The sequence below is a fragment of the Centruroides vittatus genome, unplaced genomic scaffold (assembly GCF_030686945.1).
Source record: "Centruroides vittatus isolate TY-2023 unplaced genomic scaffold, ASM3068694v2 contig_377, whole genome shotgun sequence".
Classification (NCBI taxonomy): domain Eukaryota; kingdom Metazoa; phylum Arthropoda; class Arachnida; order Scorpiones; family Buthidae; genus Centruroides; species Centruroides vittatus.
The window spans coordinates 2,334,274-2,353,918 of NW_027122198.1; the positions used below are offsets into that span (position 1 = coordinate 2,334,274).

The 19,645-nt window shown below is 44.7% G+C and overlaps 1 protein-coding gene across 3 annotated transcripts in view; it reads right to left on the reverse strand.

The window, feature by feature from the left end:
* LOC136975649 (dihydropyrimidinase-like) overlaps window positions 1-6,002 on the reverse strand; it is a 29,737-nt gene extending 23,735 nt beyond the window's left edge. Inside the window, exons 1-5 of one of the 3 annotated variants that reach the window (XM_067270739.1) lie at window positions 5,689-6,002; window positions 3,469-3,563; window positions 1,442-1,515; window positions 1,257-1,367; window positions 1,022-1,183 (exon numbers count right to left, since the gene is read on the reverse strand). In XM_067270739.1, coding sequence (XP_067126840.1) covers window positions 1,022-1,183; window positions 1,257-1,367; window positions 1,442-1,515; window positions 3,469-3,563; window positions 5,689-5,919 — 673 coding nt within the window. In that variant the 5' untranslated portion in view covers window positions 5,920-6,002. The other 2 variants (XM_067270741.1, XM_067270740.1) reach the window with 2 other exon arrangements.
* Window positions 6,003-19,645: the final 13,643 nt, after the last annotated feature.

Below are 19,645 nucleotides of genomic sequence, written 5' to 3' on the forward strand. Positions count from 1 at the left end.
TTGCCGAGTGAACGTATACGCGAGTAGCTACACTTCCGTCACCGGGGTGGAGGGGTAGGCGATTAATCGCCAGAAGAGAAACGGCAACTAGCGAGAATTTTGTGGCGCAACTAAAAGTCGCCGATGAGAGGGTAGCCTAAACGGCACAAATCGTAGCCTCGGTAGTGGCCGGGCCGTTCTCTCCCCACTTAAATTGTGGTTGGACGGGCGTTTGTCATTCCGAACGTCTTTTCTCCCTTCTGCCGCCGTTTCCAATTATAATCCGCTTTGGCCAGAACGATGCAGAATTCAGCAAAACACCAGAAAGACAAAGAATTAATTTCGCAGATTAGGACACTCGGGCAGGTTTGCTAACTGGCTTTCCTGTCGTTACCAGAGGACGTCGAGGTGACGTTCAACATGGCCAAGGGAGGAAATACTTGTTATTTCGCCGTTTTTTTTAATTAGAAAAAGGAAACGCCCCCATTTATTTTTATTTTTTTGTTTTTTTTTGCGTTTCTAAAAGATGTGAAAAGGTATTTTGATTTGTTTAATTAGAAATATAATTCTTAAATTATGTTACGGTGGAATTTACGTGAAAAATTATCCAAGTTTATACGAAAAATATACGTTTATACGTGAAAAATTATCCAAGAAAATTATACGAATCATATTTACAGAATAACTCCACGGTTGGATTTTATCAGGACTTGACTTGCTGGAAGGACCACCCCAAATATTACGCTATTTACTGATTTTATAATTTTTTTGAAAAATATAGATAACAAATTACACCAGCTCAGTATTTGCCGATTTACCAATAGGTTGAAAAAGTACACTTCGTTAACGATTCACTTTTTTAAGCTGCGATGTGCAATATATTTCGTTTTTCTCGTAGCCACCAGAGGGCGTTGGACATTTAATCTAACGGCGTTGTGCGCAAGTATGGCATCCGTATCCTAATCCGCCATTAATTCCGGCAAACGGACGGTTTGGGTACGGAAATTTCCGACAGCGGCGGAAAACGGGAGAAGAGACCCACCTTTTTCTTTAGTCAGGAGGTCCATTTCCCGTTCGACCTTGTCGTTCCAACAGGTCAGGGTCACGTGCAGTCCGTAGTCGCAGCACACCTTCTCGTCGGCTACGCTCCTCCATTTCTCGTAGGCTTCCAAAATCGAACAACTGGGATCGACCACGCAGTCCACTGAAACAAAAACCGTTGGAGTCATTGTTCTTCGGGGCCGCCCGTCTGGAAGGACAGGGAGAGAAAGAGTCACCTATAGTGGTGGTTCCTCCGGCCAAAGCGGCTTTGGTTCCCGAATAGAAGTCATCCGACGATTTGACGTCCAGGAAGGAGAATTCGAATCTGGTATGGGGATCGACTCCGCCTGCAAAATTAAACCGGAGGTTAGAGAGGAAAGTCGAGGTGGCCGGCGCGAAAATCGGGAGGAGCCGCACTTACCCGGAATGACGTACTTGCCCTTGGCCTCGAGAGTCCGAGTTCCTCCCGGGATGATCAGGTCTCTTCCCACCTGTCTGAAGAAGTAAGACCGGATTAGCGGCTGGTTCCTTTCGGATTACGAGTCCGTTGGCCGGCTCTATCCCAGGTGTGGGTAAAGTCGTACGTGCAGTATATACGTGCGCAGTTTCCCTTCCGGCCGAGAATCGAGAAACGCGCGTTCTCACGGATTAAGCGAAATTCCAATCTAACGAAGAAAAGGATGAGTCGTTTTTCCGATAACAACAAAAATAAACTACGGAACCATCGTTACTTTCCAATATATCGAACGTGTTAGAAAATAAACGGGAAGAGGCAGACTGGATGCAAAGTAAATCGTTGTCACTAATACAAATTACACAACTTATTTTTATGCGGCCATTCGTTTTTCTTGCCGCTTAAACCCACGAAATTCTCCCAGACAAAGTCTTTCTATAAAGAAACTTTAATTTGCCGCGTACGATTACCGATTCCAAGTCCCGGGCAAAGCGGGAACACTTTAAATCCCCGCCCCGTTGTATTAATTAGTTCCGTTTTACGGCATTTTTAAATATATGAGGATTTTAATTTGCTACTTCGAAATCCTTCTTGGCTTTTTTCGGCACGGCCCGGATTTACCTATTTTCAATTGAAACGGGAGTTTACCTCTTTCCGGCCATAAAAGGTAGAAAAAGTAGGTCGAGGGCGTTGGGATCCGAAGCTTTAAAACTTATTTAAAGTAGGCCGGGAGATTAAAAGTTAAATAATCGTAGGTAAACGACGTTAGTAACTGTAGATATTTTGCTGGAAAAAAAACTTTATTTTGTGCCGTGGGACGAAATGTGGCACTGGGATTTTTAATGCCGGAAGAAATTCTATTCCGCCAAAGGGGTGCGGTCTTCCGGCCTTAACCGACCGATTAAACGGGAGTTGCCGTCTTCTATCACCTCTGTTAATTTGGACCGGAAGTAGGAAATTATTTCCTCCGACGCTCTTTACGGAGAAAAGCTAAAATAGTCATTAAAATCTCGGTCCGGGCCAACGTTTTCGACCGTAAAGCATCCGGTATGGAAGCTTACTTAACGGTCGACGATGGAAAACGAAATACAAAACGGAATTTCGGACGGTAGCACCCCGGCTCTCACCCGGTAAATTGTCCGCGGCAATTTCCACCCGTTGGTGGCGGTTTTTATATAAATTAAAGCGTGGCCGTCGTTCCCGCGCCGATTTATTTCGCCTACGTCTAAACGGAAGGTCGGACGGAAAAATGTACTCTTGGCCGGATCGATTTCAAATAGTGTTTTACTGGAAAAATACTTGGACCGGTCATTTATATTCTAAACGTCCATGTCTTTTGCATTATTTGACCGGGTGCCCGTCTTAATTGAAATTTTCTACGCCAGCCTTTCGTTTTATATTCGAACCTTTAATTTATCGCCGGTAACGGTCACATTCCGCGTGTAAAATTCGTCCGTTTTTGTTTAAAAGATGGAAAACTGTATTTTAGAGAAATCTGGTAATGAGGAAACAGAATACAATTTTTAATAAGCAATTAATTATAGTCGAGGTGATAAAAATATTTATAAATTGGAGAGCGGGAGGGGGACGAACCAGTGGCTATAATTCCAAAGAAGACACGTCGGCGTTAAAAATTTATTCGCCGTCCCGGTTAGGCTTTATTTCCCGCTATATTTTTGTTTCCGTGGAATTCCCTAATTTTGCCAACAAAATCGGGCCCTTCCGGGCCATATTCCGGGTTGTAAATTTTAAGTAAAAGACGAGGCGCGATTTACCGATCGAACCGTACTGTTAACGGCATTTTGCTAACGACTCGGACAAGTTTAAGCAGGGCCGACGGTCCGTTTCGAAATGCAAGCTAATATTTGGCAGGAATCGTCAAACTTACAAAAGAAAGGATTTAGCAGGAAGGCCGGGGAGGATTTCGGTCCCACCGCGATCTTCCCGCGACTCGGAGTCGGAAGGGCGCCGCGGGAAAAAGAGGAAAGACTTACTTGATGACGCCGTCTTCCACGTAGATGTCAGCGTCGAAGATGCAATCGTCGTTGACGATCCTTCCTCCCTTGACCAGAAGTCGCGTCTGCGCGCTCTGAAAGAAAGCCAAAGCGCGTGATTAATGCGGGGTTCGAGCCGCAGTCGTTCGGGGTTTTAACCTCTCCCGCTAATAACGGACGACAAAGAAAAAGTCCGAGGCCTCCAAACACAAAAACGACCGATAACAAACGCCGTTTTCTCGTCGCTTCTATCACGCCTAGACTTAACACCCAGCGCTTCCTTCTCCGTTCGGATGCGTAACCGTCGGGTTTCCCATCTCCCACTCAACCGGCGGGTGCTTCTTTAGGCCACTTTAAATTATTAAACACGTGGGTGGTGGGTTTCGAAAACGAACCGCGGAAATTAAATTTCGCCGCCGGCCCCGGACAAGGTCGACTTTATCTCCGCCGCCGACAGACGGGAGAGACGGAAGAATCGCCGTGGAGAAACAAAACCCCACCACGTCGACCGTTAGTTTAATTCTTCCGTAGCCGGTTCGAGCCACCCGGCGCTCCTCCTGCCTCTAATGGAACAAATCGCCGTTCAAATGGCGGCTTTTTTCCCACCCGACGGTCGCCTCCGGTGGTACGTTGGTAGATTCCTAGCTGGGTCCGATCTCCCTCTTTCGGCTCGGCTCCAATTCAATTCCTCTTTTCCCTCCGACTAAAGCGCCACCGACGATCGGCCGTCGTCCAAAAACTAGCGATTCCCGTACCGCCCCGGGCGCGCGCCTCCCGACCCGTCCTGAAAAGAAACAGGGATTCGGCCCGCGGTCGACGATTACGCTGGCTTTCCGCGCCGGTGGTTTCCACCCGGAAGCGCTTCTCTCACTGCCGATTCGATGCATTTTGCGAAATCTCCCTCCTTCGAAAGGCGGCAATTTTAAACGGACGCTACGCAATGGAAGAGGCCGAAAGACGGGCCGGGAGGAAACAGCCTTTCCGGTTCCGCTGCGGAAGACCGTCCAACCGCGCCCGGCAGATTCTTTGTTACGTCGACGTTACGTAACGGACGAACTTCCTCTCTCCCGCCGACCGTTAAATTTACGGAAGCGCGCTCTCTACCACCGCCGCCGATCGGTGGCAGAACCCGAATTGGCCGGTTCCATTGCCGCCCGAGGGAAGGAGGAAACGGCTGCCGAGCCGGGGGTCTGGGTGACCGAAGAAATTCACACCCGGGGAGAGCGGTCGGGTCCGCGGATCCTTTGGCCCACTCGGACCCCACCAGGTCCGGAGAGGGCGGAGGGATCCCGGGGACCGGCCAAGGGATTCCCGTGGGCAAACGGCGGGAGAAAGAGGCCTACCTGCAGATGAATGGGAACCTTTTTCACAGGCGTTCCTCCCGGCGTCTTGGCCATTTTCGTCTCTGCGATGGGAGCACTGCGACGAAAGACCCGGTTGCGTCGATGCGCCGACCGGCCTGGAGCGCGGCCAACACCCGCGGCGCGCCGGACCGGGCCCCGGAACGCGCATCCCCGTCCGCGCCGCGCCGGCGCCGCTCGGCTCTCGCCGTCGGCGAACCGCACTGCGGCGGCCGCCCGTCCGAGCGACGCCCGCCCCCCATCGGCCCCACCGGTCGATGGCGGTCGTCGACCGACGCCGTCTCCCGCTAAAGCGCCGGCGCCGACGCGCTTCTCCCCGGTCCCAGGTAGAAAACCCTTTCTTTCAAGCCTCGGCTTTTTTCCGGTTTCCCCGGCGGCGACCGAAGTTCTCCCGTCGGTCGTCCGCCGGAAGAGGCTACGCGCTGCCACTTCCGGCGGCGCTAGCGCGCGATAACTCGAACCCACGCTTAAACCCCGGCAAGGGGGTGGGAATTTTCGCCCGAGTACGACGGAGGAGTCGTCGACCTCCTTGGATCCGACGACGGTAACGTTCTGGCGCGTTTCTTAGCAGCCAGACGACGGAGTCGCGGTCCGACGGTTTCCGCCCAAGGGAGAACGGGGGAGGAAGGAGAGAAGCCTTTCTTCTTTCCTTCCGCCGCGCCGCCCGCCCTGGGAGGGGACGGGCAGTTTTCCGCTTCGAACGACTCACCTGCGATCGCGTTCGGCAGTCGCCCGACATCTTGAGGTTTTCGAAAGCGGCGGCGGCGCCGAGATTACGGCCTCGATTCCACTCGGTCACGTGACGGAACCAGAGAGCGGGAGAAAAGCCCGCGGCCACGGTCGGGCTGGACAGACTCACCTGGTCGGGAGGTTGCCAGGGTCGGGCCTCCACTTCTTCGGCCCGGTCGGGCGGAGGGACGGTCTCGTCGAAAGGTCCGTCTCGGACAGGGCCGGAGGGTCGTCGGGAGGGAGAGTCGCTCATTTCTAGAGACTTGCAGTCGTCGGCGTCGGGGACGGTGCAGAAGAAGGCGTTGGGTTTGGCCCGGCGAGGGGTTCCACCGGGGCCGGGAGAGGAGGCGGCGGAGTCCATGTCGGGCGGGTGGCGGGGGTCGAATGCCGGATCGGCCGGAACACGTGGTTCCGGCGGCCGCCCGCTCCGCCTCCCGAGCTCTCTTATCCCCGATCGGGGCCCGGCCGTTCCGCGCGGCCGCCCGACGTCGGTCTTCGACCCGACGGACGTGGCGCCGGGGTCCGGGAAGGCCGCCGGAGAAATCGATAAACGGGCGAAAGGCGGAACCCGGCGGCCCGGGGACGGAGCCTTTTCTTTCTTCTCTCTTTGTTTTAGTTTTAATCGTTTCTGTTGTTATTTCTTTCGGCCGGCGCGTGCAATTTCCACCGATTGGACCCGACAAAGAGCCGCGACGATTTATGGGCGATGACGTAATGCGGGGAAGGGAAAGCGTTTTAACGATCGGGAAATCGATCGACGGAACGGAGTCGGAGGTCCTTCCGGCGGGAAAAAGGCAATAATTAGAGGCGGTCCGAGACGGGGGGCAACGAAATTCGGACCGGCCCGCCGCTAAACGGCGGATTGCAAATCCCGCGACTCGTGCGCGCGGAACGGCCGCAGGAAATTTCCCACTCGGACCGGAACCTGTGTGGTGGGCGTCGACGGGTCGGGGCCGTAATGGCGTCCGGGCGAGTGGGAGCCGCCTTCTTTACCCGTCCGTTCGGCTTGAAGAATGGAAAGTAGAGTTGCGCTCCCGGGTTCGAACGGAGCGATAGAATTTCGACGCGGCAGATTTGGCCGTCGGACGACTCTCCTATCGATCGCCGGGAAAAGACAGGAGACGCCGGTTTAGGTTGGAGGAAAGGGACCCTTTTGGCGGGGGAAAAAGACGGGGGTGCGGGTCTCGGCGTTAATCTTCCTCCGGACTGTCCCCGCTCGCCGCGGTTCTCCCCCGGGAGCGGTGAGTCATCCGCCATCGGGAGATTTAGGTGTCGCGGATCCCGCCTCGACCCTCCGGCCCACCCGTCGGAAGATCGGGTCGTTCTTCCACCGCCAAAATTAAGCCGAAAGAAGTGGGGACCGCGGAAATCCGCCGGCGTTTTTAAGGCGGGAGACGGTTTTTCGCCCGTAACGTCGACAGACGGGCGAAGGGAGAGGAAGACGGGCCGGGCGGCGGCCGAAGACGACGTCCGGGGAGGACCGAAAATATTAAAACCGGTAACGATTACGTGGGACGACCGGGTTTAATTTATTAGGTAGAAGGCCGAAACGTTTCCGGTGGAGAGCTAAACCCGATTTTCGCCTGATATTTACGGGTTTTTCCGGTCGGTCGTCGTCCCCGCAGAAGTCCACGGGTTCATTCGAGATTTTAAGCGCAGAGAGGCCCTTGCGGTAAATTCTGTAAACTGCAAGCGGGAAGGAAGGAATTTTCCTGGCCCCGGAAAGCGCCTAATTTTCCGACGTGTCGGCGTCGGTAATTGGCTCCTTCGATGCTTTTCTCGGCCTCGGAAGTTAACGGCCGGGACCGTTCGAACCTCTGACCCACGTCGGCTCTCTTCCACGGTAAACGTCGGTGGCGCCTCTGGCGGATTTTATTTACTCCTTGGGAAATCGTCCCGGCAGAAATTTCAGATTTTACGTCACTAGGCGCGGTCGATGGCGAATCGGCGAGAGCGACGGCGAACTCAAATAACCAACCGTGGGGAACGGCGTCCGTTGGTTCTTTTAATAATCGCTAGATGGCGTAAGCGTCTGGCGCCAATGCCGCGCTGGACGTCGGGGGATCCGGACCCCCCACGTCACGATTCCTTCCAAGGCGGTATCGGCGCCGATTTTACTGGACCGGAATGTTCTAATACGAATTTTTGTGTTCGAATCGATTAGAAAGGAATAGCTTTAAGTAATGGAGTGTGCTTAATTTCGGATCCGGATTTACTCTTTATCTTTTCCCGTAACGGTTATCGTTGGGCACGGGTGAACAATTGCTAGGTGTGGTCCCGTTCGAAACTCCAAAGTTTAGAAGAAAGACGGCCCGATAATACGACGACGAATATGTTTCCGACTGGCGGCTTACGTCGGAAATATTTGGCGAAAATGGTAGATTTGAAATTTTAAGCCACCCGGACTTACGTTATTTATTCGTTAGCCCGGTTATTTAACCGAAACGTCGGTAGTAAATCTTACGCCATTATTTTCGTAATTTCTTTTGTGGTGGTTTAATTTTTGTTACCGCCGGTATATCTTTTGAAATGTTTTATTCTTTTCGTCCGGCGTCGACTTTCCGACAAATTTTTAGTATTTTCCGGCCACCGTATTTTGCCCGAGAGACTAAAAATTCTATTTACGCCCCCGGCGGTTCCAGGTTTAAGTCGGTATTCGAACGTTTTATCCGCTGCGCAATTTTATCGCCGTTTTTGTTTTTTTGTTTTTTTCGTTGTTTGGTAAGACAGGGCCGAAAAAAGTGCCGCACGTGCCATTTGAAGTTTAAAATTTGTAGACAAATAGAGAATTTAAATAGTAACTTTAATTTAATCGAAGAACTAAATTTTCATACGTCGGGAAACTCAACGGGTGACGTAATGGAAAAACCCGGTTTAAGCCGCGTATGGTGTCGACGGAGAGTTTATTCTCCTCGTTACGTTTATCTACGGTGTTCGTTAACTTTGGCGAAAAAATGCGAATTTTATTCGATCTTTTCCCTCTTCTTCCGGATCGGGTAGGTACAAGTTCCGCACCGGTTTCTACCCGTCGTCCGCGAAATCACCGAGGGGTACGTCCGGAAAGGGACTCGAGTCCGGATCCTCCGAAAGAATTCTTTTCCGATACGGCAAATGAGGAGCGCGACGGAACCCGAAACGAACTTCGGGCGGTGGGAAAAACTGGCAACATATTTGGCGGGAACCAAACCAGAACAGGCCCTTTCCACACCCCGACGGACGGGGGTGCGGAAAGGGCCCGTTCTGGTCCGTGGTGAGAACCAAACGGAAGAAAAGTGATACGGAAGGAAATGCGGCAGTGCCGAACAATAAGTTCCGGTAGGCCGCGGGAAGTCCGAATCGATTTTCTCCGTTAGAAATAACGAAAAGACAACTAATCCTCCGGCAGTCCCCCGACCGCATTCATTTCCATAAACTGGAAGGGCGAATACGTAATTTAAGCTAAAAATAATCAAATGAAGGCCATAAAATAATCAATTAAAACAATAAATAAAATACGTAAATCCGCGTAACAAAACGAAAACTGCATTTACCGGTGACGCGCCGCGGGCTTGGGCGTCTGGAAGGCGGCCGCTTATGCGCTGGGCCGTTTCGTCCGGACTTAGACCCGGCGTTTTCCAGGCGGAGGCTACGTCCACGGCCGAACGGACCGAAAAGTAAAAACAGAAAGCGGTAGCCGGCACTTAAGTTTACCTCGCGCGCACTGCCAAGGTAGAACTGCCAGTGGAATTTTTCGTTGGAACGCGGAACGTCGAATGTACCGGGTTTATTTACGTTAATAAATTAACGGGTTTTTCCGGAAAAAGGCTGCAATTTTACGCACTCGACGAATTTACCGAAACGACTTGGCCACGTTCTGTCGGTTGGGGCCGAACAAATTCCTTCTTTCGTCTGCCTTTTCTGCGGTCGAGTCTTCGTCCTCCGCCCTTCTAAGGGCGCCTTTACTCCCCGTCCCGTGCCCGATGCTGCGTATCGGCCCGACCTCGGTCTGAGTGGGTTATTTTGCCGGGTGTCGGTGGGAAACGTAGAAAGCGAAAAATATCGGAAGGACGATTTCCGCGTCGCTTTTAAATTTAAGAGAAGTTGGCGTCTGTTAACAAAGAAAGAAGTTCGCCGGAAGAAGACATCGACGGCCGTTTAAAAAACACAGTAAAACCGTGTTGCGAAATAATACCGGAAAGGGGAAAAAATAGTTATTTTATGTATAAACGGAATAGGAAAATGAAACGAAACGTAAAAGCAAAAGACTCCGTTCGGTTTAAAGATACCGAAAACCGGAAAATCCCCCCGTCTTCGTCTCCCGGAATTCAGCACTCGAATGGGCCCGGGGAGGGAATGTCGGAGGAAACACCCGACTCCAGAGTCGGTATTTTTAAAATCCACTCCCTTTCGCTCATGTACCGCGATAAAGTCGGCAGTTCGTTTGGCAGAAATAACGTTGGCCGTGAAAAGCTCTTTGATCAATATAGACCTACATATCAGTGACAATACTTTAATCGTATAATAGGACTTTAACGATTTCCGAACTGTTTACGTGAAACAATAAAAATTAAAAGGCAGGAAAATATAGGCCTATATTTTCCTGCCTTTACAACACTTCAATTCTGGGCTTTTTTGGCATTGCTTATGTATAATATGTCGGGTCTAACAATATCATTTTTGCCCTGATAAAAATCTGATGACTTTATTCAATTTTTATTATTTTATGTATAATACGTTAATATTTAACACTATATATAAATAATATAATGATATTAATACAGAGGTAGAAAATTTAACACTAAAAAGATGGAACGAAATTTAATTAACAAGAATTCGTTGTAAAAAAAAAAGACTAGACTATGTTATGTCCACTTTCCAGTTGAGATTTGATTAAACGCAGCGATGAAAATAATCGTTCGACCCCGACGATACAGTAACAACACGGGTTGCATTCTGTATTATTATAAAAACTCAAAATTAACGGCTTTTTAAAAATTTTTAGCGTAAGGGGTCAGGAGTGACTATTGAAGTAACTATTCCGTCTAAACCTCGCTATTTTCGGAACGAAAGTTTTGTCCAAATTATCGCGAAATACTCTTTAAAAGGCGTTAGTTTCGTACGGCATTTGAATAAACCGGCAACTAATTTCTTTTAATGGCCCAGTTTTTGTCGTAAATAACTCGATACTTTATTCTTATTTGAAACTCGTAAATTTTTTTCTGAAATAACAGCGTATATATCGAAATTTCTTTTCTTGTATACACGTATGTGTACTTAACTATGAGTTTTAATTAAAATACAGTTTACTGTCGTACATCAACCTGGACAAAATAAGGATTTTAATCAAATACGACTGGAAATAAAATAATGTTTAGCTTACATAACTGTTTGATAAATCTACTATGCAAAATGAAATTATATAAAATCGAAACCAGCTTGGATATTTGGTTTTCCCACTTATCCTTATGCAGAAACATCAATATGATTAATATACGTATTTTTGTGCTTTCCTTATTCCGGTAGACGTTTCGTTCCTTTCCGTTCAAATTAACTATACGAGATCTTCCCACACGAACCCGAAGTTACGTTATTTTCATTCAAAAATTTTTCCCCGGAGGAGTTAGATAGATAACCGACACGACTCTTATTGTTAAAGGAAAAGTATAATTACGAGGGCAAGCTACTACTAATTTAAAGTGGAGTGTTTTAAATTAATTAAAAATATGATTAAAATTGCAGCCCGGCATTGTGACCACGTCACAATAAAACTAATTGCTCGTTTCCTATTAAATTTAAGGTTTAGCCTGTTTTTCGTCCGTCCGGTATTACTCGGCAAAAACGGTACTGGAAAATACGTATTTTCTTTAAATATTGTATATAATACCTTAATTAAGGTCTTTAGGATCCGACCCGGTATATTCAATTTCTGTATTAATTTTTGTCGAATCCAGTGATTAAAAATGTCGGATCTTTTCATTCCGGGTGGTTCGATCTGGCTACATCGTATTGAAAAATAAGTTGGAAATTATCCTTTTCCGAGATATTTTCTAAATGAGCTTTTCGTTTTTTCTGCCGCTATGTATACGTAACCGGGGAAAATGTCAAATTTTATCCTTCGAGTTTTTTGCAAATCTCGCGAATGTTGGAGTCTATTTCGTTTAATGTTTTGGGATGGGGTAATGTTTAAGAAACGAAATTTAGCACGGTAGTAGTTTGTATATAAGGGAAACGATGCTATTAAATTTTGCTGGTTAAAGGCGAAGACGGCGGGGAGATAGAAGGGGAGTCGCTTGTCGCATCGCGAGAGAATTCGGACTTAATGACAATGTTATTCCTTATTAACATTTACAAATCTTTTAAAAATTAACTCTCAAAATTAAGCGTTCTACAATTTTATAATAATTCATAATACAAAATGTTTCCTATGATAAAATCTCATAAGAGACAATTTTATTCGTTATAATTAAAAATACAAAAATGTTTTAAAGGAAATCTGGTAACGGCTGGGAGTTTTTTTTATTTTTACAATATCTAATGTTTTGGCCGAGATAAGCTAATTTTTGTGGAACGGTAAAAATTTATCAGGAATGAAAAATTTTGGGTATACGACCAAGTTTAACGCCAAAAATTCTCTTACGACGTATAAATGTTTTTGCCCGAAATCCCAGCCCAGCCATTAATTTACGTTCAAATTTCGCTTTTGACAAGTCCTGATTTCTATAGGCATCATTTTCGTCATCCTTCTGTATTTAACAAGTAATAGTAAAGATGTAAATTTAATATACGATAAACATATAGTTCTACTACTAGGTGCCTTTTATTTGGCTCACGAATCGTGTGTCGCGTCGATTAAATAAAAAGTTTAAAACACGTTTTTCTTATTGGGCTGAAATTTGGAAAACTTGTAGACTTATAAATTCCCACTGTCGTCCGTTCTCTGTCCTTCTTTAATCTCGAAAACAGAGTTAAATATATGATGTATGTAAAGCTTAGGTCCAGGAGACGCCGATTAACAACAAACGAATCCCGATACAAACCAGAAGTCACGTTATTTCAATTCAAAATTTTTCCCCCAAAGGAGTTAGATAAATGTTTGTTTGTTTAGTTACGCAACACATGGGCCATCTGTTTAGGGGAATGTCTTCCGGGAGGTCTTTTTAAGGGAAACTGGCCCCTATTGGGCGTTACAGACGTGGAGAAAACCAGGAAAATTCCACGTGGCCAACCCGTCCGAGCCAGGCGCGAACCCAAGACCGAACTCCCAGTGTTCAGGGTATGAAGACCGCTTGTTAGCCAGTTAGATAAATTTTCGACATTCATGGCACGACATTCTTGCTAACAGAAAAAGTATAATGTACAGGAGTCTGCTAACAAAAAATGTTTTTTTACTCTTTCCGCCATGTGGGCACACTAAGAAAACCTCTTTTAGCCAGCCCACCCTGGGGAGGCCGGGTGGCCAGGGGCGGGGCCCGACGTATCCGAACACACCGACCATCGAAAAATTCCTGGGGATTTTTCAACTAGTCCGTATTCTATCCCGGGTCCCCCGGAGCGGTAGGTTGCCACCTGGACTGCTCCGGGAAAAGTATAGTATACACTACTAGTTTCTGGTGGAAAGCATATAGTATTTAATACAACCCCATTTATTAGGCAAACTAATTCAATCTAAATTAAAGTTGTGGGCTAGAAGCGTTATGTAATATTATTTTAAATAAATTTAAAAAATATGATAAAAAATTGCGTCCCGGCAAGGTGACCATATCACAATAAATAATTGCTCGTTAACTATAAAATTTATTTCTTATTGTTAATTTCAGAGGTTTTGTAATGCTGGCAGAGACGAGTAATATTTAAGCCAAGCTTTCGAGCCAATCGAAACTTAATAAATAAAAAGCAGACATGCAGAAATTTGTAATTCGGCCGAACATGGTCCAATTACAAGTTTAAGCAACGAGCTTACTACGTTTCTTCCAGGCCGCCACTTCCTCGACTGGATTCCGGGAGCTACCTCTCCAGTATTACGGCTCTACGTATCGGTTGGGTAAAGATCGTTGCGTGGCCGAAATTTTCCCTTGCACCGCATTACTTTTCTTATTTACCAAGTGACGGCCTCTGGCTGGTGTCGGCCACTCTCTACCGCCGTTTGAGTATATTGGCCATTCCTCCTTTTCCGGTGCCACGCCTGTCCCGCCTTCCGGCTTCTAGACTGATGTGTCCTGGCCCGTTTTTCAGTTCTCGCCCCCGTCTTTATATTCTGCCTGGCCGCCACGTCCGGACCTATGGTGCCACAAACCACGGAATAAAGACCGGAAAGCCGACTCCCGTAGACTCTGCGGTAATCGGTCTTACGTCGCCCTTGCTGGTAACCAGGGCCAAATTTACCAATCCAGGGGCCCTGGGCACAAATTCTGTGGGGGTCCCCCTTTAAGAGTAGGCAAATTTGATGATTTAGAAAATTTACACAAAATACTGTACTTTCAATTAGATTTCAACTAGAAAGTTGTAAATTTCATTTAAAAATAAGGTTATTGTAAACATACATATATTTTATTGTGTAAAACTAATTATTTTAATTTAACTGAAAAATACCTATGTGAAATTTTTCCCGAAATTTTCCGATGTTTCATAGGTTTTTTTCCGGGTTTGGTTTTCTCTGCCTGTTGCCCTCATGATTAGGCCACACTAGGCTGTGACAGCCTAGTGTGGTAATAGAAAAAAAAATTATATTTAAACATAATTTTTTTTTTTAGTTTTGTGGGGGCCCTGGGCACAGGCCCCAAATGCCCTTATGTAAATCCGGCCCTGCTGGTAACGGGGTATTGTATTAAACGCCCAAAATGAACATCCTATTAATTTTTAAACACTAAATTAGCCTTCGGATTCGATAGTATTATACCCGTGCATTTTCGTATTCAAATTATTAATTTCTTTAAGGGTTAAAACCCCCTGGAATAAGGGAGAATACGTAAAACTTTATTTAACAAATATTAAATATTTAATATATAAATATATAATATATAAACACTTAACAAATTATAAAATGAAAACAACGTGAGTCGTACATCTTAACATCCTTTCCATATAATTAAGCCTCCTTTTTAATACATTAATACTAATACCTCAAAGATTTAGTACTGCTTTGGAGGAATAATAAGGTGCGGAAAGCGGTTCAAGCTAAATTGCTTTTTATAATACAGCGTATGTAATTTTTGTAAATGATAAATTGGGAAACGTCCCAAATTTGAATTCCGTAGTGTGTGAGAATATCTACCGATGAATTACCTGCAAAACTGTGCAAATAAATAGGTTAATGTTACCCTTGGTGGCAAGATGGCGGACGGGGAAACTTTTCTCTACATTCTAGACGGTGACGGGGAAAATTTTTTTCCCTGCGTTCGACGTAGCGGCCGCTTTTCCTGTAACCTCGAAACGGAGACGCGCGATTTCGCGTTTGTGACGCGAGAGAGAGAGGGAGCTCTTTGGAAATGTTGTGACGTAATGTGTTGGAGCCGAGATCGTCGAATTATGCAAATTTCGTTTGCAGGGCGTTTAGAAGACAGTGGTGTGTTGCATGTTCGGTGTTGGCATCGAATTTTTTTTTTTTTACAATATCTGTTCTTTCCGAATTGCTAAAAAGGTAATTTATATTTTTTACGAGTAAAAACAAAAAAAAATTGCGTTCTTTTTGTTGAAATTTCGTGCACGTCATGGGCGACGTTGATTTGAGTTCGAAGGAATTCTGGGCCAAATGTACTACCAGGAAGTTTTATAAAATGATGGAAACAGATTATTCGGAATTGGGATTGAACCCGGCAATTGATAATGCATTCAAATTTGCGGCCAAATTAGGTATACAGCAGATAGAGTCGACGTGTTCTACGTGCGATAAGACATGCAAATTATATTACAGAAGCGAAAGAAATGAATGTCTTCTTAGATGCAGTTCGTGTGCAGTTAAATATTCGGTGTACGAAGGAACTTTTAAAAGCAAATGTGGTCGTCTGTCCTGGGGATGTATCTTGTCATTCAAATGGCACTACCTATGTCTAGAATGTGGTGCGACGATTTCGGCTTTAGCATCCGGGATATCTCGAAAAGCTAGTGTATAACCCGAGACAGTTCCGTCTGCACCCGTTCAAAACGTCGATAATAATAATAAGAAAGAAATCAAAGAAGGGTCGGGATAAGGAAACGTCAACCACCGCGAGTAAAAAAAGAAGAAATAAGAAGTCATCGACAGTAGCAGCCGACGCAAAACAAGGGGGGAAAGAATCTATAATAAACGAAGATCAAAGTTCGAAAGTCGGGAAGAAATGTAAAAAAGGGAAATGACAGACAATCAACGTGAGTAAAAAAATGTTTTTTTCTATTAAAATAGGATTTACAGTAGCTTATTATAGTATAGGAGTTACTAGGTCGCGTTATTACGATACAGTGCGCAACGCGCAGTCTCCATAGAAGACCAAGATGGCGACCGGAAACGCGTTAGCCACGTCGAACGCAGGGTAAAATAAAATTCCCTGTAGCAGTCGTGAATGTAGGGAAAATTTTTCCCGTCGCCGTTTAGAATGTAGGAAAAAATCCCTCTGGTCGCCATCTTGCCACCAAGGGTAACATTAACCAATAAATATTAGTGGATTCGATTGAACTGTGAATTTTAATTACTTTTATTCTTGACGCAAGTTTCTTTTTTATACATCTGAAATGATCGACAAGAGTTAGAGGTAAAGGGAAGACGATCCCCCCGATAAGAATCTATTTTTATTGTCTTGCCGAAAAATCGAGCTATTTGTACTGAAGAAGAAAATGGTCAGATTGGTCGAGATTTAGACAGAAAAACTTCTTAGTATCGGTAGTAAATCTTGAAATATTATGCGATAAAACGGCATGGAACCTCCTCCGAGTGTAAAATAGGTAAAATTCTACCAGAAAGTCATCCGTTACTCTGTCATTTAAAATTACAAGGTTGTGATCACCAGTAAATTCAATTGCACCGATCGTCGTGTGATCTTTGGATTTTCTACACTAATATCGTCTCCAATCCGAGAATCAAATACGTCGCCAATGCCAGCATTAAAATCTCCCACAATTAGTATTTCTTCATAAAAAGTGTTCTAAAATTCCGGAGATCCTATTCAAAATATAAGATAGGCCTATTTTACCTGCCGTATTAATATATGTTAGAATGAGTAGAACATTTATATTTCTAAAAACTTTTCAGTTCCGTACCATAACAGCAATAACTTGAATATTAGAAACAATTAAATTACAACTTCCTAATTTCCGATTCGTGAACAACAAAAAACGCCCCGAAGGGTGACCATAAGTATTTGATCGAACTGCATCTGAAGAGTATTCGATCATTGGGGATTAAATCCATTAACTTTAGATTAGCTTCTCGTTACACCGAGTCTCTGCATCAAAAGCCATCAATCCCGACTTTCCGATAGCCAATTCGAAATAGTTTATCAGAAAGTCGGTGCAAATTCCAGGATACCAACTCCGGAGAGGAGTATTTTATCTGTATTACCACTTATACTTGGATTACGAGCAACAGTTGTGTAAAAATTCGGAAGTTCAACAAGCTTTTGGTTGACTAAAGATTATGTAAATCTCCTAAAAAAGTATTTTTTCCTACTGATTTATTTTTAAGATGGTTTAATACATGATTTGGGCGCACACGAGAATTCGGATCCAATCTGCTAATCAAGAATACGATTTCTCAGACGTACTCGTGCTTCTTTTTCCAGAATTTATCAAGAATCGGATTTCGGAAGCCTACATTAGACAGTGTAACAATTGTCCGAATTATTCCTTCCTCTCCTTTCAATTTGTAATAACTTCCTCGCTTATATTGGTCAAACCGACATCCTTAATAGGTATTTGCGCAATATAGTTCTTTTAAATTTAATTCGTTCGGGATTGACAGATTAAATATCATTAAGTTACTTCGAATGTAACAAATTCTATGTAATAAAAAAGGCGCCAAACTCCATTGCCTGCTACAGACCCTCGTACCGGCACTCTCTAAGTCAGCCATTGGGGTTTTCAAATTTATTTTCATCTAATGTTGCTGTCAAAACGGTGATATAATTATAATATGACTTCAGAGAAGCCATCCGGATAGAAATAAGGTCTATTTTATCGTCTAACTTGGCAAGGAAAGTTTCTAAAAAATTTCTTAATGAGACATCGTTATGTTTTACCGTCTTCTTCCTCCTGCGGCAAAAATTAAGACTAAACGTTTTACTTTAATGTAAGGTTCGCTAGGCGAGCGTTTACTTCTGAAGTTCACCTAAAATTGCAGACACGAATGACCTTAACAGCCGAAGAGCGTGTCCATAGGAGCAAAGAAGTTAAAGAAACATACCTCTAAATGTGACCCTTGGTGAGCTAAGGCCTACTGACTAAAAAAGGCTTTTATCTCGAACCGGTACTATTGCCATTCTCGGTGCTCCTGGTGGTTGAGGCTGATTATCGCGGGTACCTCGGTACCAGCGTGGGAACGAGCCCCGCACCCTCTAAAAATTATAACGTCGAGTACTCCACGAACGATCCACCAGGTTACTCGAAGCCGGCAGTCGCCCGAGCTAAATAGTTAAATGCCAGTCTTAGCGGAGCGTGTGGCTGATTTAGAGGGGATATATCTCGCAAAGGGTCACATTTAGAGGTGTTCCTTTGACTCTTTTGCTCCTATGGACACTCTCTATATCTCTGTTAAGGTCCCGATAGCGTCAGTCACATCTGCATTGTACCAGAATTTGTAATTGTTTACATACAAACCATTACCTTACAATAATAACTAAACCAAATAGATCTTAATCATCTCTCTCAGAACAGTCGCCAGATTGATCGATGGAGTTGCGGTCGGAAAGTAGGTGCAGTACATGGCTTGTCGCCTCGACACATTAATTTCCTGGAGCCGCGGACCACCATCCCTATTACATTTTTAATAAATCTGATAACTAATTAGCCTAATTTACAATTTTCTTATTTTTTATACAATGTAATAATTTTGATTTTTTAATGGTCAGCAATAAAACAAACAAAACAGTATCCTTAATTAACCTTTCTTTTTTCTGTCAACCTTTCAAGTAAGTTTGAGAATTTATAAAGTTGCTATTGAGAACAAATCACACAGGAAGACTCCTTTTGACAGAAAAAGTATATTTTTATTTTTTATCATTCACAACGGGTATGCGTTTCGAGCTTCATGCCCCTCTTCGGTCCTTTATATTTTCACTCGTAGTTGTCACAACAACCAAAATATTATTACATAGGTGAGACGGGTAGAATGTTAAAAATTAGAATAAGTATACAGTATAATGGTCGCGAAGTATAAATACACCAACTCGGCCAGGGCCGGATTTACATAAGGACATTTGGGGCCGGTGCCCAGGGCCCCCACAAAACTATGTTTAAACATAATTTTTTTTTCTATTACTGAGACAGCCTAGTGTGGCCTAATCATGAGGGCCACAGGCAGAGAAAACCAAACCCGGGAAAGAACCTATGAAACATCGGAAAATTTCGGGAAAAATTTTACATAGGTATTTTACAATTAAATTAAAATAATTAGTTTTATACAATAAAATATATGTATGTTTACAATAACCTTATTTTTAAATGAAATTTACAACTTCCTAGTTGAAATCTAATTGAAAGTACAGTATTTTGTGTAAATTTTCTAAATCATCAAATTTGCCTACTCTTAAAGGGGGGCCCCACCGAATGTGTGTCCAGGGCCCCTGGATTGGTAAATCCGGCCCTGAACTCGGCGATGGCCACACACTGCAATGTGCCCGTTGCGAGACTTCACTCGACGGCGTCAAAATTCTTAAAAAGGAAAAATCTTATTAAAAGAAAATTTTTTGAACATATTGAAATTCATAGAATGAATTTAAACACAGGCGTTGTCGTCAGTTTGATCTGGCAACAGTTACTGCCAAAGTAAGAAGAGTCCATTTTAAGATGTTGTTCTCCCCCTTCCCTTCTTAATCCACTGTACCCTATTACGTATCATACGTACTGTACAGCGAAAGTCTTTACACCTTGTTTTTAACCAGTATTTTTTTTTTTTTTTTTTTTGTTTTTGTAGCAAAAACAAA